The sequence below is a fragment of the Ovis aries genome, chromosome 2 (genome assembly GCF_016772045.2).
Source record: "Ovis aries strain OAR_USU_Benz2616 breed Rambouillet chromosome 2, ARS-UI_Ramb_v3.0, whole genome shotgun sequence".
Lineage (NCBI taxonomy): Eukaryota > Metazoa > Chordata > Mammalia > Artiodactyla > Bovidae > Ovis > Ovis aries.
The window spans coordinates 227,089,721-227,117,055 of NC_056055.1; the positions used below are offsets into that span (position 1 = coordinate 227,089,721).

The 27,335-nt window shown below is 40.0% G+C and overlaps 1 protein-coding gene across 15 annotated transcripts in view; it reads right to left on the reverse strand.

Moving 5' to 3' along the window:
• The window catches only part of DOCK10 (dedicator of cytokinesis 10), a 309,263-nt gene that overhangs the window by 177,940 nt on the left and 103,988 nt on the right, over nucleotides 1-27,335 (reverse strand). For 9 of the 15 annotated variants that reach the window (XM_060410412.1, XM_042244317.1, XM_042244315.1 and 6 more), the window contains exon 2: nucleotides 1,658-1,777. In XM_060410412.1, coding sequence (XP_060266395.1) covers nucleotides 1,658-1,777 — 120 coding nt within the window. Of the gene's footprint in view, nucleotides 1-1,657; nucleotides 1,778-18,857; nucleotides 19,061-27,335 lie in introns of all 15 variants that reach the window. The other 6 variants (XM_060410414.1, XM_060410411.1, XM_060410413.1 and 3 more) reach the window with 1 other exon arrangement.

The window sequence follows — 27,335 nt, forward strand, 5'->3', positions numbered from 1 at the left end:
TTCTTTTCCAGCCGAGTTACCAGGGAAGCCCACATGCCTCTACTCTCTTTTTCAAAATATATATTTTATATCATTTATTTTGGCCTTGCAGTATGGCATGTGGGATCTTAGTTCCCAGACTAGGGATTGAACCCACGCCACCTGCAGTGAAAGCACAAAGTTTCAACCACAGGACCGCCATGGAAGTCCCTCTGCTCTCTTCTTGAGTTGGGGGAACTTTGAGTAGCTTTTGACATATTTCTCAATAACCCAGTGTCAATTTTTTTGTGTATGCTGTTTGACAAAAAGAGACTGTTCATCAAGGTTTACCTTGGGTCTGAAAGAAAAGGAGGATGTGGAATTAAAAAATGAAACTTGGTTCAACTTTGTGCTAGCAGTTCAGACCCCGTGGCCTGATCTGACCACAGAAATGAGATTTCTGCCCAAGATAAGTCTCTCTTGAATGTGTCAAATGCTCAAGTGAGAAACATTTAAGAGTCCAAAAAACAGATTGGAAGAGTTTCTTTTTATTGCCTACAGATTTCTCCCATTACTTTTACTCATTTACTCCCATTACTCCTTTCTCCCATTACTCTTGGTACTTGGAACAGAAAATTGTTGACTTCCAGTTATCTACTTTTTTATTAATCCATGGATAAATGTGAAAAAAAAAAAAATGAACCTTTAGAAGCCAGAAGCCAGGTTTGTCCTAAAGACACGAGAAGGAATGGGGGTTTGAGGTTGCATGAGGAAGTGTCAGCCCTGGGGCCCCAGCAACTTGTCAGAGGCTTCCAGGGGCAATGGCTGTTTCTCAAGGTTACCTTGAAGTTGCCTTTTCATCTACTTTAGGATGATCATGTTTATAATGCTTAAGACTACTTTTGTCTTAGGAAAAAAAAAAAAAAAAAAGGAAACATTGCTATCTGCCCATTGAGATTTCTGTTATATAGATATTCACTAACAACTTAAACATGTTTTAGATGATCAGAGATGGAATGTTTGGGACACTTGGGTGCTCATCATTCATAATTTTACTGTGTGTGTCTCCAAAATGAATCTCCTTTTTATTCATTCACTCCACTGCCCTTTGTGTGCCTGTGAGCATTGTCCTTAAGGAGACATGTCTCAGATTACAAACTCTTCCATGAAGATACACTTGCCTACCTTTCCTTGTCCACAACACTCAACAAAGGACAACCAACATTAAGGGTGAATTTTTTGAAGAATTGTATCTTTTGTGCCAGGAGATTCCCACCTCTGCTATTGGCTGGTTGCAGTTGCTTAGAAGCTTTCAGTTACAAATGGCCTAAGAGAGAAAGTGCTCTGTGAGGCCAGGTAAGTGGTGAGAAACCCAGATATTGGCAAGGACACAAGTACCACCTGGAGCCAGGCAGCACCCCATTCCCCTCCTATCTCAAGTGGCCACTGTATCACTGAGCCTCCAGTCTTCCAACATTAGAAGGCCCTTGGGCACTTTCTATCATCAGATATGATGATAGTGACATTACTATGATGATAGTGATAGTTCCCTCTGTGATGATGGTGATACAGGATGATCACAGGAAGAGGGCTGAGCTCCCCAAGTCTATAAGCAAAGTTAGTGATCCAGTCTGGGAGGATCTTATATCACCCTGTGGGGCTCTTCTATACTTGGACAGCTTGAAAAGACAACACTTACTGAAAAGTCGTCACTGGGGAAGAACAGGAGATCTCGAAGGGGATCATTCTGATAGCTCTTTTCAAGTTCTTCAATGACAGTTTCATAATCCAAAGGCTCGAGAAGCCGAGGCTTTTCTTGCTGTAGACAAAGAAAATATCACATTAACCACTGACATGTAAAATCTTGCTTCTTCTCAACATCTGGTTGGAGTTCGTTTCTTAGAACCATCAAAACTTTGACACTGTGCAGTCCTTCCAGGGGAGTCAGGGAGACTCCAGGCATCTGGAGCAAAGCCACAGAAGTATTATTTCCAGATCTGAAATAATATGAGATCTTGACATACCTGATATCTCATTCAGTAATTTAAGCTGTTGGCACCGATCCCCTCATGCACATGGTTTTCAGCCCTGTCATATCCCTGGAGTAGACAGTTGTGTAAACTTGATCTTTGTCAATGTGAAGAAAGGCCTTCTGCTTACTTGCTCTAGTATTATGATTATCATCATCATTTTTGGTGAATTAGATACTTCCTTGAGAGGTCTACTTGGGTCTATTTCAAAACACTGTCTCCTTGCTAGCAATCAAAGTATTACAGACTGTCTTAGTTGTCACTGAAACATGGATCCTATGTCAGGATTAATTGCTTGGCTCTAAGCCTCTTTGCTGATATAGACAGAAGTTGGGTAATTCTCTAGTAAAATTGAACAACACAATTATTATGGATACAGTGTGGTGAAAATGGAGAAGAGTCTGAAAAAAATAGCCAGATAATCTCATCACGTCATAGTCCTAAAGTCAAAGGAAAAGCACTTCCCTCAGAGAAGCTGCCCAAGAGATAAATGCCAGTGGGAGGAAGGTGGTTGTTTCATTCTATGGTTGATGTGTTTATCCCAAACAGAACTCACAAAGTAAGAAACTTGGAATCCCAAATAAAGAATAAAATATTACAGAAGACCAAGGACACAGTTTGAGTTCCCCTAGCTCTAGGATGAAGCATTCATGCAAACTAAATAAAAAGAGATGATTGGATTATTTGGGGGCTCCTGGAAGCTAGAGTGGTTGCCAAAATATGCATGCTACAGTGGTCTCATCAGTTCAGTTAAGTTGCTCAGTCATGTCTGACTCTTTGTGACCCGATGGACTACAGTATGCCAGGCCTCCCTGTCTATCACCAACTCCCGGAGCCTGCTCAAACTCATGTCCATCGCATCGGTGATGTCATCCAACCATCTCATCCTCTGTTGCCCCCTTTTCCTCATAAATGAGAAAAAAAATTTGTTTCATTGGCCATATCAATGACATCAAACCCTTTCCCATCAACCCCACGCCTCCCCACTCTGCAAAGCCACAGATTTAGCCTCAACTTCGAAAGCCTTGGAAGCTTTGGAAGATCTGTGCTGAACAGATCCAGAAACTGTTACTAATATTTTAATAATTGCTAATGAGCTCCTCAAAGTAGCAGTCAATGTTTTTTCCAAATACAAACAAAACAAAATGTAACACAGTGGACCAACAAGGATTTCTATGCATTTGCTGCATTAAAGGCAAATCAAACCCATTCTACAATGCTTAAGTAAACCGAGGACTATGAAAAATGAAGACTCACTCTGGAAGGGCCCTTCGATTAAGATTGCTGATTTAGCAAATGAAAATACAGAACTCCGTGTGGAGCTGGGAGAAAGAAGAAATTTAGTTGCCCAAAATAATCTATTTAGTGAAAGATATTTTCAAGTAGAAGATACAGAGATACTATGGCATGATGGGTGATTTTTTTTTAAAAGTCCTTCTTGCATCTTTTCCCTGCCTTTTGATATGAGTATTCTATTTTAGACTTATTTTAAGTTCCAATTTCCTATTTTCCCAGGCAAAAATTAATTCCAAGGAGCACAGATTGATAGCTCAGGAGGCAAATGTAGGCTCCAGATGTTGCTTTTGGCTCACTTATTATATTTTTAGTTCGCTTTGAGCATCTTTGAGTAGCGGTATATCATTACAGGTCAGCAATAGTCCTCAATAGCCTAGTGCCTCTTACCCTACATTGTCACATTTATTTTTTTTAACTTTTTATTTTATATTGGAGTATATTTGATGAACAATGTTGTGTTAATTTCACGTGTACAGCAAAGTGATTCGGTTAGGGTGTTACATAACTTTGAGCAGAATTCCCTGTGCTGTAAGTAAGACCTCAATGGTTATCTGTTTTAAACACAGCAGTGTATACACATCAGTTCCAAACTCCCTAACTATCCCTACCCTTCTCCCCTTCCCACCTGGTAATCATAAGTACTGTAAGCCTTTGAGTCTGTATCTGTTTTGTAAATAAGTTCATTTGTATCATAATGTCACATTTACATTGCCAGCTGCCCCAATAAGCCTTCATGTTTGAAACACCTGGCTTATTCTGGAACTTCTTCCCCTTTCCCCCGATAATGTGTTTGTGTAGGAAATGTAGCAAGTAAAACAGAATGCATTATAGAAGGGTTAGGGTGCCTTATCTCTGCCATCAACTTGGTTGGTTACATCCTGTTTCCTCACTTTCTTCAGTTCAAGTGTCTCATGTCCTTCCACCAACAGTTCAGGATGTGACTACTTACACTTTCTCTTTTCTCCCCCTTTTTCACACCAGCATGAATAGGAGCATGCAAGTATGGTTGGGTGCATATAGCAATTTATTGGTTAAGGCAAATGACATAAGGATGTTCTAGAATCTTCTTCTCACTATGCTTTTAATTTTATCTCCCATTAGTCAAAAACTCGAGCATTAATAAACAACCCCATGTCAAGGATATCTTTCAAAGAAAATAATCTTTTCATCATTTAATTATACTAGGGTCCAAATGCTATCCAAAATTAACCCCACATAAATTAGTACAATAGGAAAATCAAAATTCACAAATCGTGGATTATTAATAAGACCGCAGGAAAACTAAATCCTAAACTCTTTTTAATATACACAATAAATGGCATTGCCTGTAAGCATCTGTTGGAAGGTATATTTTTATCTATTCATTTCAGGCTCTGACATGCCAGACAATTAATGAATGACATTATTAAACCTTTCCTGTTTAAAATGTTGCACCGAGGTTGTCCTGATGTGGGGCTGCAAAGCCTCGCAGCTCTGCTTCATATAATTTATCAAGTTTTGGACTCTGCAGGATACCTAAAATCCCCTCTTTCCAGAGAATGTGCTAAATGGTGTGTAATATTCAAGATGTTCAATGTTTCTTTATTTGGAATATACGAGGTTTATACATAAAAATAATCCTGATACCTTCCATAGTACCTAGAGCCTGAGATTTGGTGATGCTTGCCAAGGATGCTTTCTGTATCTGTGATGGTGAGAATCCGGGTTATGCAACCAGTAGTTCTCTCTGGAGCAAGAGAGCTGTTGGTTCTGTGTTTTGGTCAAAGAGACAGATGTATACAAGGATGATGGGATCGGTTAATTTCTTACTACTGCTCCTTACAGAGACGTTGAGTGAAACTGGGAACTGAGCAGCATAGATTTATAGCTTTACAACGGTTGGGTTGTCCCTCCTGGATTTCATGTGCTTCTTGCTTTTGGAAATGCACCAACTGGGAGAAGGTATGTGCCAAGATTACTCTGAATTGGATTGGATTTTTATAGCGCTTTTTACTCTTACTCTTTTCCTCTCAAATGAGTAATGAATTTCATTAGCTGTTCTAAAAATCACTCGAGGCATGGGAAAAGGCACCCACCAGTGCCCATTATTATGTGGCTGGGCCGGTGCTGTTCCACCGTGGGAATAGGCCTATTCTCCTGATATGGTGTGAAGACATTTGTTTGATCTACCCCCCCCAACCCCACAGCTCTCTTCCAATTCGACTTCACAGCAGCAGAATGGGCTCCTGTCACGAAAACAAATGCTTTCTTCCCCGCTCCTTATTCTACAACTTCTCATGGAACACCAGCACAAGTTTAAGCCTTGCAATTGGTAAACCTGCCATCTTGGTAACAACCAAGGCTGCCAGGAGCTGTTTACTGGTCCAAGTAAGCATTGTCCATGCTTTAGCTTAAAATTCTAATTTCAGGAACACAGTGTTGCATCACAAAAATCTGAATTATTTTCATAATTATAATTCAAAATCAAATGAGTATAAAGCACTTAGACACTGAAGATCTAAGCATTTGAAGTATGTAATGCATAAAAAAATCCAGTGACTTAATGTTCAACCTAGACCTTTCTCTGGAATCTAAGAAAGAATCTAGACCACCCAGCCTTGTTTTAGGGAGATATTAGTATAGGTTTTCCATGCTGAGATGTAACAGAGAATGTAACATGCACTCTAGAATCAGAATTCCAGGGCTCGTAGTCCTGGCATTGAAACTTATGGGCTATGGAATTTGGGGCGTGTTATTTTAGTTAGAATAACTGTCAGTCCTAAAGGAAATCAACCCTGAATATTCATCGGAAGGACTGATGCTGAAGCCGAAGCTCCACCTGATGTGAAGAGCCAACTCATTAGAAAAGAACCTGATGCTGGAAAGATTGAAGGCAGGAGAAAAAGGGGGTGGCAAAGGATGAGATGGTTGAATGGCATCACCGACTCAATGGACATAAGTTTGAGCAAACTTTGGGAGACAGTGAAGGACAGAGAAGCATGTTGTATTGCATTTCATGGGGTCACAAAGTGTTGGATACGACTGAGTGACTGAACAACAACATCAGACTGCACCTCTAGTTTCCCAGCCTACAAGATGGACATTCTAGTAGGAGCTACAGCATAAGATTAAATGAGGTAATATTTGCTATGCTCTTAGAACAACACTATACCCATAGTACTTATTACATAAATGTTAAGTAGATAAAGGCCATGCGTTTTAAATTTTCACTAGTCATAGATTTAAAGCACTTTTGTAAATTTAATGGATACAGAGAGCAAACAGTAGGTATTCAATAAATAAATGTTGAGTAAATAAGTTTTTATGATTTCATCTAGGACATTAATTTTAAATAAATAGTCACACAGATAATCTAAGATGAAACAAGAATATCTTTGCAATATTCCATTTGTAACAAGACAGAGAAAATATATTCGCCTTAATCAAAGACAGCTAAGAAAAGCAGGCAGGCTGGTGGAGGCTCTATCTAAAAAGACGTTGAAAATAGGATAGGGGTTGGAAAAAAAAAAATCAATGAATAACTGTGTGGTACATGCCATGATTCCCCCTTGTAACTTTTCAAATATTCAGTAAAGTTAGTTAAGTCACAACATTTTGCATGCTATTGGTTTTCGTGGGAGAATGTGAGGAGGCTGGAGTCTATGTTCAATATGGTATTACTGCAAAAGGAAAGGCAATGAAAGGAGGTCAAATTTATCCTGAAAATGGTTTTAGATTCTCACATATTGTGACATTAGAATTGGAGTTCAGAACACCTAGATCTTTGACAGGCAATAAAATCTGAAGGACAAGGACAGCTAAAAACATGAAATAAATTATTAAAGGTAAGGAATGACTAGGAAATTATGGCACATCCATGCTAAGAAAAAATATATATGCTTGCTAAAACAACGAAAATTTCTTATATATTGTTGCTAAGTAAAGGTGGGATTAAATACTGCACACTGAATAACTGCACAAGATTTTAAAAATTTAAAGAAAAAAAACCTAGAAATATATATCCATATATTATCAATTTTATTTAGATGGGATTTAGGATTTTGGTTCCTGCATTTTCCAAATTTTCTTTAATGATCATTTGTTTCATCGTGGTAAAAATGAACTTGGTCTTTCAACGCTCTCATGCTTCTGTGAAAACACTGGGGAGTTGCTTGGTTTTAAAAGTGTTTATCCTTTGAAAATCCACCAAAGAGGGAAACTAGAAAAGTGCATGAAGTTGAACTACTAACGACTTCAAGTAATTAAAAAAAGAGAAATAAAACACTGGTGATAGGAGACCAGGGAAAATAACTACAGATTATGTATGTGCTTCTGGAAGCTAATGTCAGCAAGAAAGGGAAAAACAATTAGCAATTTATTATCGAAAGAATTTTGAGCTCTGTAGGGAACCTTAAACACCTGGTAAGTTTCTTAAACAGTTCTGTGCATTGGACCCTCTTGTAAAGGATCAGAAGTCAGAATCTCTAGTTGGAAGCCCAGGGTTTTTACCTCTCAGCTAAGTAACTTGGACAGTCATTTAAATTGAGACTTAGTGAGACTGACTAAATCAAAGAGCAACTTCCTGGTTTCGGCAGTGTTGTTAAAAAGATCAAGGAGACGAAGTATATGAGGGTGTTAAGGGAACCATCAATGCCAGGCAAATACAGATTTCTCTTTACTCAAAAACGATTGAAAATAACCACACAAGTTTACCCCAAAATATATCCTAACATCAAGTCAAACCAACCAAACCAACAATACTAAATTTTTCATGTGCTAGAAACTGTCTTACATGCTTTTAATGTTTATTATCTAAATTTCCTTTAGAAACAAACAAACCTTGATATTTAGTGATTCTATTGGAAGCAAAAGAAGTAATAACATAAGGAAAAGCACTGAAATTGGGCTGTGTCTCCTCTGTGTATAATATCTTCTGAATCAAGTCAGGCTGCCCTATGCCCAGTAGGAAGAAGAAAGGCAATCTACCTAATTATGTATATCAGCAAATGAAAGTGACTTTGAAATTCTGCCTTTTATTTTTCTTGAGAAATCAGCCTAGAAAGAATTTTCTTTTATTTATATTTTCAGATCGAAAGGAGAGGATTAAATTTGGGATTACTTTAGCATTAAACTCATTAGCTTTGCCAAGGTAAATATCTAGACAACAATCAAAGTTAGAATTTCTTTCTGGAGCTCTCACCTACACACATGCAAGTCAAGTTTTTTAGCAACAGAGAATTAACAGGATGGCTAAGGGTTTGAAAGGGGTCTGATGGGATGAGAAATGGAGAACAGTCTCCATAGCAAACACCTTGAGTTTGGGGCCACACATCTGTGCTGTTCAGTGTATTTAGCGAGCCAAACCTTGGTTACTCACCACTAGGGTTACTCTAGTTTGTTGATCTAAACTAGTTGCTTGGTTCTGCTTTTCAAAAAAATCTTTATCTTTTCAAGAAACATTACTATGCAAAGAGATTCTCCCCCTACCTTTGAGATACTTCATATTTTTTCTGTGACGGGCAGTACCTCCTGTGATGTTAGTCTAGACTTCCTCTATTTTCCTTGATCACCCCTGTTACTTTCAGATATCTGAATCTTTGTTCTAATTTGAGTATTTATAACAGAATTAATTCAATATCTGAATGTCCTCATCAGCTAACAAAACTATTCATCTTGGCTAGTGACCCAGAAAAACAAAAATAGGATTTACTTCAGAACCAATACAGAAGCCTCTCGTAGGGCATGAGATGCAAATTAACATTGTCTTCACATTCTGACACACAGACAAATAGCTAAGGGTGAGGATCCACAGGGTCTTTACACAGATCTCGAAAAAATAAAAAGGAAACCAATCTCCACGTCGCCCAAACAAACTAGAAACAACACAGCTGTTAATTTCAGTGTTATCAAGATAATGGATTACATTACTTAAAGGAAATAAAAGATCTAAAGGACACATGGATTTGTTAGATCTTAAGTTCATCAGGACCCTTTGGCCTTTGTGTAACTGGAATGGAAGCAACTTCCACACTATTTGTGTTTAAAACAAACAAGAAAATTGCAGAGAGCCCGTGCAGCTGGATCCATGGCCAAGTTGTCAGCCTGTGGTTGTGTGACAGATTTAATTTAGCCTTTCATCAAAGGGAGTTCCACTAGACAACCTCTCAAATGTTTGAGTTTCAGAAAGCAAGACTAGCTCTACTTATGGAAAAGGAAATGATTAAGTAAAGAATAAGCCATTTTATGCTGACCCTTTAACCTTTTCTCTGTCTTCAAGCGCACAGTTCCGTGAGAATGGAAAAACACCAGCTAACTCAAAGTTAAGAACTATACAGCTGGGCAAACTCAGATTAAGTTGAATTTAGAAACGGTTCCCTTGGTAACAAAAATGGACAGAGATCTCGCAAGAAATCAGCCAGGAGTAACTCTTTAAATGTCCTAGTCCATTTCAGTGAAATAAAGCAGGTTTAATTTGTTGTTGGCAAATAGGATGATTAATCATAATATTCAACACAATTTTCTGTGTTAGTTTTTTATAGTTAGAAAAATCAGGATATTCTATTTCATGCTTAGTCGCTCAGCTGTGTCCGACTCTTTGAGACCCCATGGACTGCAGCCTGCCAGGCTCCTCTGTCTATGGGGATTCTCCAGGCAAGAATACTGGAGTCGATTGCCATGCCCTCTTCCAGGGGGTCTTCCCAACCCAGGGACTGAATCCAGGTCTCCTACATTTCAGGTGGATTCTTTATTGTCTGAGCCACCAGGAAGTCCTACAGTTAGAAAATCAGGATGTTCTATTTTATTAACTCATAAATTCATTAGGAAAATCAAGAAACTGAAGAGATTTATAGGATCTATGATGGAAGGTATACTTTCAAATCGAATTTAAATCTTCTCAGTCTTATTTTTTTAAGGTAATTTGACCACATATACCTCTTAGTATGTCAAAATTCACTCATTTTTGTTTAGCAAATGAAAAAATAAAAGCGGCTGCTTCTTCGCCTAACACTGGTACTTGCAAAGAAGTAGAAAATATCCAAGAAGATCTAAATCAAATTAAATTACACATCTCACTTAGTTTTCTAGAAACACTTGAAAGATAATAAATATCATTAAAAATACATCATAACCAGGGAAATTAATGTCTTTGAGCCAACTGCCTGGATTTTTAGAGTAATTTTCATGAAGTCTGTGATGAAAGCTGCCATCAGCTGAAACTCTGACACTATTTTAGTACTGTAACAGTCACACAAATAAACTAACAGGTCAAATGTGAGAGGTATGTGGGTGTGTGCGTGTGTACATAAACACATATACTACTGCTGCTGCTGCTAAGTCACTTCAGTCGCGTCCGACTCTGTGCAACCCCATAGACGGCAGCCCACCAGGCTGCCCTGTCCCTGGGATTCTCCAGGCTAGAACACTGGAGTGGGCTGCCATTTCCTTCTCCAGTGTATGAAAGTGAAACGTGAAAGTGAAGTTGCTCAGTTGTGTCCGACTCTTGGCGACTCCATGGACTGCAGCCTACCAGGCTCCTCCGCCCATGGGATTTTCCAGGCAAGAGTACTGGAGTGGGGTGCCATTGCCTTCTCCAATAAACACATATACATGAATATAAATACTTAACAACATGAATCATATATGTTTAATACATTTTTCCCATAATAATAGTCAGCTCATTCTTTTATTTCCTTTCTTAACCGTTGGTTGAAACTGAACATGCGGAGTGAACGTTTGCTGTTTTTTGACCTAAGTCAGAAGGTAAACAATTTGTCTGCCATATGGGAAACCCTGGGTTGAGAAGATCCCCTGGAGAAGGAAATGGCAACCCACTTCAGTATTCTTGCCTGGAGAATTCCAAGGACAGAGGAGCCTGATGGGCTACAGTTCATAGGGTAGCAGAGAGTCAGACATGACTAAATGACTAACACACACACACACACACACATCCATCCTGTTTTCTTTTAGTATCAGCATGTAAATTTCCTTCTGAGGACTTACTTCCTTCTGTATAAAGAGCAGTGTTGGTGGGTCTGATAATTAAAAGGGTCCTACTCTTCTGTGGTCAAGGACATGTGACCCCAGCCCATTAAAATCTTCCCTCCAGAACTCTGAATTGTGCAGGAGAGATGCCAGAATCTCACAGGGCAGTCCGTTAGTTCCCAACACCAAGACCGTTCCTGTTTCCCACTGGCCTGAGCTGCTCTAAGTCCATTCTTGTTCTTTGCCAGCCTGTCCCTTCATTCTTTCTTCTGTTCCTTTCTCTGGTTACATTTGTTTACCAGGGAAGGTTTCTTCTGCTTGCAATTAAAGAAAACTAAAATGAAATAATACTAGAAGTAGCACCTACAATAAGGGACTACTATTTCCTCAACTTACCTTTGTTTGGATTTGAATCATCTTAAAGGAGAACCTCTCCTATAGTCAATTATAGGTTTAATAAACTCAAGTATTACTAATGAAGTCTCATGTCATATTACTCTATAAAAAATACATCAGACATCACACATGCTGAGAATGAGAGACAAATACCTTCTTGGCTTTCCAAGGTGATAAATTCAGTAAAATTTTCATCTCTAATTTTCTACTAAGCATAATCCATTTTAATCATCCCTCTCCTAATCACCAGAGCAACTGGGGCCAAAAAATGTTTATATTCACACTTGCTTTCAGTGCTGACACTGTCACAAACTATAATTTTTTCTCTATAGGAGGTGCCAGATTGCAGTGGAAGTTGTGTTACAGACAACCGACCAGGTGTCTTTAAGCTATTGCTGGCCCCATACCACCTTCCTCCTTTCTGCCATTTTCATCTTAAAACATTTGCTATATTAAAACCAATTCATATATTTTTACTTGTAGAAATAACATCTGCACACCAAACAATTCAATACTAATAGTAACTTTAAATACTACCATTTAAAAACCGTTTACCCCATATATGCTAATGCGTAGCTCAGCTGGTGAAGAATCTGCCTGGAATGCAGGAGACACTGGTTTGATTCCTGGGTTGGGAGTTCCCCTGGAGAAGGAATAGGCTTCCCACTCCTATTCTTGGGCTTCCCTGGTGGCTCAGAAGGTAAAGAATCTTCCTAGAATGTAAGAGACCTGGGTTTGATCCCGGGGTTGGGAAGATCCTCTGGAGGAGGGCATGGCAACCCACTCCAGTATTCTTGCCTAGAGAATCCCCATGGACAGAGGAACCTGGCTGGCTACAGTCCATGGGGTCAGAGAGTCGGACGTGACTAAGCACGGCACACATGCTAATGATGGCTTTTATTTTTCCTACTATTATTATCATGATCAAATGGAAAGGCCTATCATAAGTATTTAACACTTTCTCTCATTCAATATTCCTATTAAACCTAGAAGAGATGGTGGGGAGGGGTGATTTCGAGGAGAACTAACCAGCTAATAAGAGAGCTGGACCTTTCAGTTTCACTTCCTTGACCACTGGAGAGATCAAGAAGAATTTGAGTTTGAATCAATATCTAATAGTCAATGACTTAATCAATCATGTCTATGTAGTGAAGCTTTTACAAAAACCCCAAAGGATGGGGTTTGGAGAACTTCTGAGTTGGTGAGCACATGGAGATCTGAGGGCGATTGGTGCTCTTTCCCTATACCCTGCTCTAAGTATCTGTTCCATCTGGCTGTTTCTGAGTTATATCCTTTTATACTAAACCCATGATCTAGTGAGCAAAATGTTTCTCTGAGTTCTGTGAGCTGCTCTAGCAAATTAGTCAATCCCAAGAAAGGATGATGGGAACCCGTGATTTATAGCCAGTGAATCAGAAGGACAGGTAACAACCTGGACTTGCAACTGGTGTCTGAAATTCAAAGAGTGGGTGGTTGGAACCTCCAATGTAAAATGGGTTGGTCAGAAGCACAGGCAATAATCTAGACTTACGGTCAGCATCTGATGTGGGATGTGGGGGCTGCCTTATTGGTCTGAGTTCTTAACCTGTGAGATCTGATGCAATCTCCAGGCAGATAGTGTTAGAAATGGGTTAAATTTAGGACACCCAGCTGGTGAAGAAGCAAGGAGATAGATGAGTCCCAGGCTGAGCAGCTGGAGTTCCTCCCCTGTGGACAGAGACTCCAAAATAGGAGGGAGGAGAAGCTGAATCCTCCCAGATAAGAGATCAAAGACAACACATTCCTTATTCTTGAAGTCAAGAAGATCTTCCCAACCACACATGTGCATAAAGTCTCTTCGGACATCAAAAGGAGGGGGTGTCACCGCATAGCAGGTGATGTCAACCTTCCCATAGGCCTCTTTGCTGGAATGTGTCTTGGCTAAGAGATATGTGTGCACACCTAGGAGAACCCCGAGATACACCAAACACAGACTCAGGACCAAGCAAACCAAGATGATTGGCCAGAGGAAACCAGGAAGAAATGCCCATAGAAGTGATTAAACTACCGTGAGGGCACGATTCTCCCTCTGACCCTGCTCGTGTGTGTCTCCACAAGTACTGTACTCTTTTTTTCTCTTAATAAACACTTTACTTATTTTACTACTTTCTGTTTCTTTGTGGAAATTCAGAGCCAGGGCCTTGTCATTGTCTATCTGTCCTCAAAGTCTAGTGGCTAGTATTTCGAGCTCACACTGCCTCAGGCTGACTTCAGTCTCCGGCTGGGAACTGAAATACTGCTTCAAGCCACAGAAGGTCAAGGCCACCCGAGATCAGTGCTGCAGAAAATTTCTTGGTGTGGGGGAAAACCGCAACACATTTGGTGACCGGAAGTGTCAGAAATGAAGTGTTCTGTGTGAGCAGTAAAGAAGACACGTAAGAGAGAGAAAGGCGGCAAACAGTTTTCCCATTGAGAATGCTAGATAACATTTGTGTCAGAAATCACAGCGGAAACTGCCACCAACTGAGGGAACCTCTGTTTTAAGAAAGTTTTGTACCGCTGTCATTAGGGACATTAAAGAGTTTTGGGGGATCATGGTGTTACTTCCTGTCCACTGTACCCCTCCCCTTCTCTGACAAGTGGTCCACTTCCTGATCAGCTTGTTGTAAAGAGCATCGTTATGAAGTCAAGCTTGGCCCTGTTGGGCAGTTCTCTTCTTGGTCTCTCTGGATTTCCCTCATCTCCTTCTCCTGGCACTCAGCCTTGAGGAAAGTAAGAGCCTTTCTGGTTCAATTGCAGGTACTAATCTTAAGTCCATTTTAAAAGCATCCTCTCTGCATCTCTGTGGCACCTGCACAGGCAGAGTCCTCAGATCCAGTTTCAACTTACACTTCTCCATTTCTATGGCCTGCATTGAATTCAGATCCCCTGTTTAGTCCCGTTTCATGGCTTCCTTCTGCCTTGTCCATTTATAGCATTCATCCCTACTTTATGCTGTATTTCAACCCTGATTCAATCTCATTTCATCATTTCCTGGAACCATCCTCTTGCTTCCTGGGTCCCCATCCCACGCTTCCTTTCAGCTAACTGGTTCATTATAAAATAGGCCCAAGAGGTAATAGTGAATATTTGTATAGAACAGTATCAGTAAGTAAGGCAACACAGATGATCAGGGAGAAGCTGTCCACGTTAACGTGGAAGAGTAAAGATAAAACGCAGCCTTGAAAGGCAACAGGTCAAAATGTAATAACATGACGTGTGGGAGATACGTTAAAGTCATTCAGATCACCTCCTTTGTCTGTAGCTTTCTACAGTTTTCAATTTTCTATGAAAGTGCTAACAGGCTAAATGACTAGAGAGGAAGGGGAATTGTCATTTGTAGCCCAAATTTTCCAAACACTTTGAAATCCTGCAGATTAATTAACCACAAGCCAGCAACAAAGTAAAAATAATAACTCACATTTACTTAAATGAATTTCACATTTTTCTGGCAGTACAGATGATTGCTATCATAACTCAACTTAACAGTACACTTAATCTTTCCAAATTAGGACATGTAACTTAGGAAGGAAACTACCTTTTTATTAACTTTCGTTCTATGCACCAGAGATCATACTGGGTGATTGGATAAAAAAAGAAAAATAAAAATAGAAAGGCAGTTAAAGAGAAAACCTTCAACTACAGAACACCAAACAGACTTCAAAAATTGAGGGAAGTAGTTCTACTTGATGATCTAACAAGTAAGTTTCATTTTCCTCAAACTTCTCATAATGCTATCGAACTGTCTCGTATTGCATATTGTCTATGGTAAGTGGATTAAAACATGGAAAGGGATTTCTTAGACAAGATACTTGAAAACTGGATTGATAAGGGAAGGTTCCAAAACAATTAAAAATTTCAACAGAGTTAAATAAACAGCTTTAAATAGCATTTGAAGAAAAACAAATAAACAAAAGTATTAGCCTAGATCATGAGAATATAAAGTTTGAGTTGTGTACCATTTAGGAAGTCATAGACTTCCAGTTAAGCATTCTAGACTATTTTGATACTAAACCATATATAAATTTGTCATAGGGCAAGAAGTAGGCTTCTCTGATAGCTCAGTTGGTTAATCCACCTGCAATGCAGTAGACCCTGGTTCAGTTCCTGGGTTGGGCAGATCCTCTGGAAAAAGGAAAGGCTACCCACTCCAGTATTCTGGCCTAGAGAATTCCATGGACTGTTTCATCCATGGGGTCACAAAGAGCTGGACACAACTAAGCGGTTTTCAATTTAAAAAAAAACACCAAATGATTTGTGGAATTCAAAATACATATGATCATTATAGAACTGCAATCTATGATAATTATTTCCAGTGATCATTATTTCCCTTTCATAACAATATACGAGTATATCTAAAAATTCAAAAGAAATCATTTTATTCTCTGACCTAACTGTTAAGTCTTATGTTCATTTGTTGGGCACTCTGACATTTGAATTGCCTCTTCCTTACGACTTATCAAGTCATCTCAGAAGCTGGTCTAGAAATGTTGGTTTAGCTTTTAAAAAGCTCAGATGAGTGTGCTGTGGAAAGTCCAATTTGGTTTTGGGTGGGTTTCAGCTAAGCTGGGCAATGGTGAGGGTGGGGTGGGAAATGGTATTTCAAAGGAAACCCCCATTGACACATAGAATGATGTGGGAGCCCCCCCTCAACACCAGCTTGATGCAATCCAGAATTTTGTCTACTGAGTGGCTCTGTCACTGAAAAAGGGTCCTGGAAGGAAGGAGTCACCAAGAGCCCAGTGGCTTCAACATTCGCAGTTTCTGAAAAAAACAATCTCACTCTGCAATTATATCCGCCCCCCTTCCCTGGCCCTTGATATTTTACTTGGTTTTATTAGTAACCCACAACACTTGCAGCTCATAACTTTTCACAGTGTTCAAATCATGTTCAGAATACACATGATCAAAATGAATTCCAATAAAAAATGTTAAGACAGGGAAGATATCATTAGGAACATTTTATGAAAGGGGCGACTAAGGCTCAGAATGATTTAAGTAAACTGCCCAAGGTGACCTGACGGTGGGTGACACTCAGCATGACCCAGTAGCCCTCTAATTACATGCTTCACTTTCTTGGAGTCACTCTCTCTCTTTTTTTTCCCCCCAAAAAAGCTAAGTCCCAGGATAATACTACAGTCCTCTACTCAACAGAAGAGACAAGCTGTGAAAGAAGATATGCCTATCTTAGGAGGACCAAAAGCAGGCAACAGCATTAGGGAGTCCCCAGCGCCTTCCACAGAAGAAAGCTATTCACTGTATGAATGATCTTAATTAAATGTGAATGCACAGCCACTGAATGCTGTGGGGAAACACACCATCCTTACTGGCTGCTTTCCCCATACTTCTCAGTAGCAATACCTTCCAATTCAATTAAGATAACTCATGGCGTGATTAGTTTCATTATATGGGAGACACCTGGGACTGCCCTAACGTCAAATCCTGCGGCCTTGGAGTCTCTGTAAGATAGACACATTCTTCTCCTGTGTGTTGTCTCTTTCAGTGGACACAAGAAGTAAGTCAGTCTTGTGGTGACATAACCTTAGGACTTCTAAATTCCACTGAGAGATAGGCAGCTAGGAAACTGCATTTTTTGGATTGGTCTGAAGGTTAACATAATCTCAAAGCAAAGAAGTCTCCAAACTTATCCTCTTTAACAGGCTGATGGTAAACAACTGATGAGGCTTTTATGGGGCCAGTGGAGACGTCACAACTGAGCATCCTTTGGGATCAGTGGGGACCAAGAGGTTAGATTCTGAATTCAGCATAGTCTCCTTAGGAAACAGTGAGTGGAAAGACTTGGGCACATCCCATGGGAACAGGTCAAAAGGGTCATTTGCCCATGTTTGCCAATGGGAGACATATACTACTAAGATCCTGAGATAGAATCAACAAGGCATCAGAGCCAGACCTATGAGCCAGACCCCCAAGTAAACTCTACTCACATTAAATTATCACCAGACAGATTGTAAGTATAAAGAGAACCACTGGTACATGAGATGGAGTGTTCCATACTTGATTTTGGCCTATCAAAGCCTGAGTGACTATTCATTAATTTGATTTTTCATATTCTTTCAATGTCTATTCATAAACAACCATTATATGATCAAATATATATAGTTTTTTAAGTTGCTCTGTTTCTAGATAAAAAATGTTTATATGAACAAAAACATTACTTATCTCTAGAGCAGCGGTTCTCAACCTGGACTTCACTCTCCCTGCCCGAGAGGACATTTGGCAATGTAGGGAGATATTTTTGCTTGTCACAACAGGGGAGAGCTTGCCACCAGCATCTACTGGGTAAACGCCCAGGCCGTCACTAAACGTGGTCACAACGCATAGGACAGCTCCAAACAACAAAGAAATCCCCCCAAATGATAGTAGTGCTGAGCTCAAGAACCCTTGCCTTGAAGAAAAACAAGCAAAACAAACTGCCTGGTAAAATAAACATTCCTAGGAAAAGAGTACCCAATCATTCATCATATAAAGTGGGCCTTCCACATTACATATGAATCACTGAAGCTCTAAGCATCCGCCCTGATACTGACAGATAGAAAGCTAGAATTCTGTAATAAGGACACATTTTCAGAGCTCTCATTTTGTTTACCAACCCTAAGGCAGAAATACGTTTAACAGTAAACAAAACCAAATCTTTTTAACCTTTAGAACGTACCAATTTTTACTTTCTCCCTCAGCTCACTTAATTAAATCGTTATTTACATTTCCTTTCCTATTTTGGGTTGCTCTTTCTAAGAACTTTAAAACAAATCATGAGTGGTACACGATAAAAATAGAGCAGTAATACTTTTTTAAAAACACAACTGTAGGCACATCATCAACTGGGGTCTTAACTGAGGCAATTATAGACTTTTCTTTAAAAAAGGAGAATATTCTAGCAATAGTAACTCTCTAAATCCTCTCTCAACATGTTTTAAAATAATGATGGTAGTAATTCCAATATTCTAAATAACTTAGTAGTATTTTAACTACTTCAAACCTCTTCCAATATGTTTTAAAATAATGATCAAAGCAATTAAAAAATAATGATGTAAGTGAAAAAGGACATTTATGAGCTAATACTCTGTTCCATTTAAGACTTTGCCCATCACCTAGGTTAGATTACCACGCCAGAGCAATTTTTTTTTTTTAAGTATTGAAGAGAAGATGAAAAGCAAACATCAACATTCAGATACCTACAGAGGTAAATCTGTGGATTTCTTCTTGATTTTTTCTCCTCATTGTTCGTCTCTTCTTCCAAAATTCACTGGGATCCCGTTTAAAAACCTTTCCTCGGAAGCTCATTGTATTGTTGTTACTTGAGTGGCAAGATATTTTAAAATATCAATTCCCTTAAGCCTCTTCCTCCTGAAGCTTCACCAGGCCGAACAAATTTTTCTTCTCTGGTAAAAAGGGAAATGCTCATGCTACATTAACATAACTCAACAGAAAGGAAAAGAAAACCGACAAATTACCGCTTCCTGTGAGTAACTACCAGCTGTTCAGATGCACTTTTGTGCATGTATTCTCTCTAATCACCTGCTTTAAAGCAAGACAAAAAAGCACAAAATGACTCTGGATGTTTAAGAGAATTGCTCACAAATAAATAAACCGTAGGATCTTAAACTCACCCTGGGAACCAAGTTGAACCTGAATCAAAGAGCTAATTTACTGTAGGCTGCCATATCTGTTAGTGAAACAGCCATCCAAACTTCATCATTGTGGCTAGATTCCAAAGGTGAACTGCAATAATCTTTTTTTTTGGGTTTTCCCTGGTGGCTCAGATGGTGAAGAATCTGCCTGCAATGCAGGAGACCCATGTTTGATCCCTGGGTGGGGAAGATCCCTTGGAGAAGGAAACAGCAGCCTGCTAGATCTCAAAAGTGAATTGTAATAATATACCTGTTTAAATCAGTTACTCATTACATCAGTGGTCTTTCCACTTAGGCACAAGGGAAAATATTAGAATTCCATTTATATCAGTCATCTAAATGAAGAAATTGTGCTTTACTAATATTTAAGTGGAGAGTGAAAAAGTTGGCTTAAAGCTCAACATTCAGAGAACGAAGATCATGGCATCTGGTCCCATCACTTCATGGGAATAGATGGGAAACAGTGGAAACAGTGTCAGACTTAATTTTGGGGGGGGGCTCCAAAATCACTGCAGATGGTGACTGCAGCCATGAAATTAAAAGACGCTTACTCCTTGGAAGAGAAGTTATGACCAACCTAGATAGCATATTCAAAAGCAGAGACATTACTTTGCCAACAAAGGTCCATCTAGTCAAGGCTATGGTTTTTCCAGTGGTCATGTATGGATGTGAGAATTGGACTGTGAAGAAAGCGGAGTGCTGAAGAATTGATGCTTTTGAACTGTGGTGTTGGAGAACACTCTTGAGAGTCCCTTGGACTGCAAGGAGATCCAACCAGTCCATTCTGAAGGAGATCAGCCCTGGGATTTCTTTGGAAGGAATGATACTAAAGCTGAAACTCCAGTACTTTGGTCACCTCATGCGAAGGGTTGACTCATTGGAAAAGACTCTGATGCTGGGGGTATTGGGGGCAGGAGAAGGGGACGACAGAGGATGAGATGGCTGGATGGCATCACGGACTCGATGGACGTGAGTCTGAGTGAACTCCGGGAGTTGGTGATGGACAGGGAGGCCTGGCGTGCTTCGATTCATGGGGTCGCAAAGAGTTGAACATGACTGAGCGACTGAACTGACTGAATATTTAAATAATGCATTGACATGGACACCTTCATTCTCTATGTCATATGGCTACAAACAGTCAACCAATTAATTCCCTAATCTTAGATCTTTACTCCCTTTCTCTGATGCAATTTAAAATTGCACTTCCCCTCTAAAACCCACTCCAGTGCCCTTCCTGTTTTATTTTTCTCCATGGCACTTACTGTCATGTGACACTGTTGTACAGTTTACTTATTTATTTTACTTATGATCTTCCATCTTCCACTAGATTTTATGCCACAGGAGTGTGGGAATTTTGTTTGCTTTGTTCACTGTGTATTCAGTGATCAGAACTGTGCCTGCTTCCAGAAGATTCTCAGTATATAACTGTTTAATAAAAGAATTGAGGGACTTATATACCTTATGCTAAACAATGAACTTGTCCCCTATGTATACTGTATTTTGAAATATTAGCTATTGGCAAGGACTGTATAGTTTATAAATAAACACAGAATATGGGAATGCATTCAACTTTTTTAATGAAGTGTGTGATATAAGTAGTTGGAGGCCACGGGACTAGTGACTAATTGATTAAATATTAGAAAGATAGTTCTAAAAATAAGTGTTGTGTGAGACAGTCATTCAGATTCCTTAAGAGTTTGTTTCTTCGTCTACAGGATGGACCTCCTTAATGGGGGTGCTCATCAGTTTGGTAGGTGCTAAAGGAACCATTGCTTGTCTAGGAAGCAATCTGGCATCTAAAAGATGGCTGAAGGAATATTTCCATTGAAGACTGATCTTCATGACCACTGAGACACAAGCTTGAACCAACTCTCCCAGGAGACAAGTTCTGAGCATGTGGCATTATGGAGTAGCTGCCCACTCTTAGGTCAGGGAATCAGTTTCACAGACACTTGTTGGGGGCATCTTTGCACAGAGAGCAGTATGCTAAGCATTGGGGACACACACAAGAAGCCCAACCAGAAGGGCAATTTATGTGCGAAAGGCTCTCAATATTCTGTGAGTTTTGAACTGTAAGAAAGAAAAATAACAAGGTTGCTCTTGGTGTTCACATCTTAGCTGGAAGCAGAACTGAGGATATAGGTAGAAACAGGACAATGACAAGAGGAGAGGACCAATGAGTTAACACAATGAGTTGCGGGTTTTGTGGGAGTGTTTGCTCCAGAGCCTTCTCTTCTCTTTCTAGAGCTCAGCACACTTAATGGTGCAGGCCCAGGCTGGCTGCCATGGTGACACCAACTTGCCACCCAGAAGTCAGTGGTCCCACGTATCCAGGTGGCTTTTGCTCAACTTCCTTCAGGTCTTTACTCAAACGTCGCTTCCTCACAAAGCCTTCTCTGACATTCATCTGAAACTAAGGCTTTCTCCCCTAAACACTTTGGATGCTCCTCCCTTGCCATGTTTCGGTGGTGGTGGTGGCGAAAGTCAGGTCATTAAGATGATGGATAAGACACTCATCTTGCCCTGAGAAGCCACTTCTGCAAGCACAGTTCTTATTCTGTAATGAAGGCAGCAACCCTCAAGGAAGCTCCCACTTAACCAGCTTGTTCCAAGGACAAGACTCTCCTTGTGCTCCAGGGGTTAAGAATCCTCCTTCCAATGCAGGAGGCATGGGTTCCATCTCTGGTCAGGAAACTAAGATCCCACATGCCTTGGCACAACTAAGTCCACGCACCACAACTACCGAGCCAGCATGCTGCGACTAATACCTGATACAGCCAAAAATAAACAAATATTTAAAAATACATATACAACTGGAAAAGAACAAAACCCGAAAACCAAACAAGCAGACAAACAAATAACAAAAAGACACGGCACTAAATAGATACCACTTGCTTATTTGATAAGCCTCATAGGACTTCCCTGGTAGCTCAGATGGTAAAAAATCTGCCTGCAATGCAGGAGACCCAGGTTCAGTCCCTGGGTTGGGAAGATCCCCTGGAGAGTAGAATGGCAACCCACTCCAGTGTTCTTGCCTGGAGAATTCCACGGACAGAGGATCCTGGCAGGCTATCGGCCATGAGGTTGCAAAGAGTTGGATACAACTGAGCAACTAACACTTTCATTATTAATTATTATTTAATCTGTAAGAAGCCTTCTTTTTCTTACAGACTCTAGCTCCTCATGTAACTTTACCCTGTCATGCAGAGATTTGGAGAGACAGGTATAAAGAGATACTGCTCATTCCCTGCTAAAGTATGGAGACCCAGGAAGGATCTTTCAAAAACTATGAGGAAAACAGCAAGATGCTATAAAAATAACAACTGAGGAGGTAAGCTGTATTGTTATTCTGCAATTGGTTAAGAAGGCATCCAAGGATTCTACAGAGCAGAAGCCCTTTTGATGCATGGTCATGGGATAGATAGAAATTCCACTGTAAGTCTTTCATTCTAAAGAGAGTTAACCTTCTGAGTAACTCTTTTGCATCTGTTAGATGAGCAGGTACATTTTAGCATATGAAGAATGTTCAAATTCAACTTTTTCCTTACAGAATATTACGAGAAACTCTGCCTTTGAGTCACCTGATGTCCCAAGGTAAGATTATGTTTCTATTTCAAAAGCTGAAAGTAGTATTTCACAACCCTTTTGGATCATGAACCTATTTGAGACTCTAACAGAAACTGGACTCACTCACTGAGGAAATGTAAGGGCTCAGAAACTGTGTGCGTGTGGTCAGGGGTCACAAATCTCTGAAGTCCATCTGGGGGACCCTCTTATTTGTTCATGTTACCCTAAATCCCCAACTTCTAATTTTAGAAGATAGGAATGTTATCTCATAACAAAGCATTTAGTAATCTTGAGCAACTCATAAGTGACTTCCTCTCTTTCTAGTAGTTGCATCTCGTCTCTCCTCTATTCCTCTTTAGGCGCCACAGTTCTTGATCCTGGAGTCCCTCCCACTCCCCAACTTCTGCAATAAGAGAATGACTCATTTCTCTCCTTGCTAAGCTGTTGATTGCAGCTCCCTTGAACATAGGCAAAAACAAGGCATAGCTGGGCATCATGGGGGGAGGCCAGACAGACACAACCTGCGGTGACTGTAAAGGAGGGGAAATCCAGCAGCATGGAGTTCAGTGTCCCATGCGCTGGCACTGTCGGGGACCTCTGCTGGGCTGTGCGCTCCTTGATTTCAGACCAAGTCTGCTGTTTCAGCGTTCTGTGACACTCTACGCCATTTGAAAAATTTCCTATTCTGCTTAAGCTCAGACATGTGTTGGCAATCGAAGAACCTAACTTGGTCACTGGGGAAAAAATGGGTAATAAAGAGAAATCAATCAGCTGGCTACACCACAAGGAATCACAGTCAAGTTCACTAGTAAAGAAATTTGGTACCAGTTAATGATCAGAATTAATTAATTACTATGCTCAAGGTATTGCTGGGCTTCATGAGAAATATGTAACACCCTTCTTAGCCTCGAGAAGCTTGTACCTGATAGAGGAGTTCACTAGAGTTTTTAAAGGAGACTGGGAAAGCTTTACAGTAAGGACAGAACATAAGGGAGACTTTGAATAGGTGGGAGTCAAATAGACAGGGGAAGAGTAAAGGACACTCTAGGAAAGGGGAATGAAGCATAGAGAAGTCATAAGATACAGTGGTTAAAACCAGGAATCTGGAATCAGTTTAGATTCAGATCCTGAGTCTACCACTTCCTGACAGTATATCCTTCAGACAAAGTCACCCTCTCTGGGCCTCAGTTTTCTCATCTGTAAAATAGGAATAGCACAGTAGATACCCCATAGTGTTTTCGTGAGGACAAATGAGATGACACTCTTGAAAGTTTCAACACATTACCTGGCACATATTTACCATAGTTACTAGTTATCACAAAAGCTAAGAGGCAGCAACTAAATAACATTTAAGAAAAAGGAGGAGGTCCAGCCTGTCTACAGTCAGAGGTTGAGTGGGAGAGGAAAGGTAGAAACAATTTAAAACAGAAGTCGGGGCCAATTCATGGAAGGCTTTGAAAGCCAAGATAATGAAAGTTTCCATTGTATCATGAAAGTTATGGAAAACCACTGAAGGATTTTTGAGTGATAATTAAAATAGTGCCTTTGGAAGATTCATTTTATAATTACACGTAGGCTAGATTTTGCGGAATATGATTCAGAGGTAATCAGCATTGATTCAGATATTAACATGGAGTGGTGGAGGGCAGAAAGGTCGGCATCAGAAACTTAACTGTAGACTTCACAGACGAAAAAGTGAAAGTGAAAGTCGCTCAGTCATGTCCGACTCATTGCAACCCCATGGAATGTACAGTCTATGGAATTCTCCAGGCCAGAATACTGGAGTGGGTAGCCTTTTCCTTCTCCAGGGGATCTTTCCAACTGAGGAACTGAACCCAGGTCTCTCGCATTTCGGGCAGAATGAAGATCTGGCAATTAAATGGAAAATGAATGAGCTGAAATTTATCAAGAGGACTAAGTGCTGGGTGCTGATCTAAATATAGTGTCTTATTTAAAAAATGCAACAACGCTGTGAGGTATTACTGACTTCTATCACCACTCGGTTTTACAGAGGAAGATACCTGGGTCCTGAGAAGTTAAGCAATTGGTTTAAGGTCTCAAACAAGTAAGTAACACAGATGGGATTTAATCCTAGGCAGCCCAGTCCAGAGCTCATGCTCTTAGCCAGAAGAGAGGTCCAAAGGGGCTAAGGCTTCTGAATTTGGCCACCGAAGAGATGGATAATATGACTGAGGGACAAAGGCTGGCAAGAAGAGAAGACTTCTTTTCCTACTACTGCTTATTTAGAAATGTCAAGAAGATAGAAAAATAGGCATTTTTCAGTACCATGGTTATATTAATACATGTGCCTGGAACTCAGGGAAGAGTCAGGACTGGAGATATTAAGCTGAAAGTCATTGAAAGAGTTACAACGGAGAGTTTAAAAGTAAACTGAATTTTTGGAGAAGAGAGTAGCATAAGATTGAGAACACAATCTTGAGATTCTTTTATATATGATAAACAGAAGGAAACTTAGGAAACTGAGAAGGCACAGAGCTATAGGGGGAAACTAGCAGTGTAGTGTGGTATCCAGACGTACCGTAAAAGGGAGTTGAAAGAGGCTGACACAAGGCGTCTGGGCAGAGATGGGTGTAGGACCTGATCCAGCATGAGAGATAAGCAAGATGAAAACTAAGGACCTTGCAGTCTTGGATCCAGACAGATCTATATTTGAATCCTCTTCAGCCACTTACTAGATGACCTCTATCTAGCTACGTGACCTCTGTCTTCCTATTTCTAACATGTATAACGAAGCAATTAATATACAGCTTACAAGATTGTCACAAAATAATGTTACTATTTACTTAACATTGTGGAAAAATACACATATGTGCATATATAACTGCTAAGATTCCTATATATGTGTATATATAAACTATTATTTATTGACTATGATTGATATTTACCAGGTCTACCTAGGTTTTGGAAAAGACCCTGATGCTGGGAAAGATTGAGGGCAAGAGAAGGAGGATGAGATGGTTGGATGGCATCACCAACTCAATGGACATGAGTTTAAGCAAACTCAGGGAGATGGTGAAGGACAGGGAAGCCTGGCATGCTGCAGTCCATGGGGTCACAAAGAGTCAGACATGACTTAGTGACTGAACAGCAACCTAGGTATGTATTTATGTATAGACACCCCTATATATGCCCATGCATGTAGGTAACAAAATACATAGATGCATAAATCCTTATATGTGTATTCAAAGTCTGGCCCCATGGTGTCCAGATAGAGAAACTAAGTTTGCAATTTCAATACATAATATATTTGGAATATAATTAAGAGGGTAAATATTAACCATGTTTTGGAAGAGATGAAAATTTGAATGCTAAGATATCATAAGTTTGAGAAAAAGGTCTAGTAGTCTATATTAGTTTTCCATTGTTGCTGTAACAGATTACCACACATTTAACGACCTAAGTCAACACCACTTATGACCTCATAGATTTTGTGGGTATGACAGATATCTGGGTATGACACAGCCCAGCTGATTCTCTACATAGAGCCCCACAAGGCTGAAATACAAGTGTCAGCAGGATGATGTTCCTTTCTGGAGGCTCCAGAGGAGCACCTGGTTCTAGGCTTATTCAGTTTGTTGGCAGAATTCAATTCCTTGCAGGTATAGGACTGAGGTCTCAGCTTCCAGGAGTAATTATCAGCTGCCAGCGCTGCCTGCATTCTCTGGCTCACTGTCCCTGGCTAAGCCAGCAATAAGGAGTTGAATCCTTCTCACACTCTCAATCTGATTTTTTCTTTTCTTTCCTAAATATCTCTCCTCTGCATCTTTCTACTCTAGTTGGAGAAAAGTCTTAGCTCTTTAAGGCCCCATCTGATTAAATTGGTTCCACTCAGACAATTCAGAATAATTTCTCTCTTTTAAGGTCAGCTGATAAGTAACACAAAGTCCCTTCACACCAGTACTAAGATGATTGTTTCAGTGAGCCAGCAGAGAGTCTTTAGGGAGGGGGGAGAGGTATCTTTAGGAAACTCACATGGTCTTATTCTGGATCACAACTTGGTTTTGCACTTATCTTTTGAAGACAAGGTTAACATCAAGAATGCACTGAGAAGAAGGTGTAGGTGAGAATAATACTTGACTTTTGAGTTCCGTCTCTGCTAACAGTGAGGTGGGATGCAGGTTGCAGTGGAGCCAAGAAATGAATGAGAGGAAATAGACATTTTTGACTTATAGGTCACATCCTGGAAAAGTTGGTAGTGAAATAAAGGTGAGAAAGAGAATAGTGGCTGTGGGGAGGGAGGGCAGAACCAAAGAGACACTGGAAGACGAGCATTGGTGGAGAAGTAATCAAAGTGATAAACACAGAAAACAAAGGCAATAAACCAAAGCAACAAGCTCTGATGTCACCTCTAAAATGTTTGTGTTTTTAGTACATTTGAACAGGGTACAAATAGCAAATGACATTCTCACAGAATCGAAGAAATCAGAAGAGATTCTTG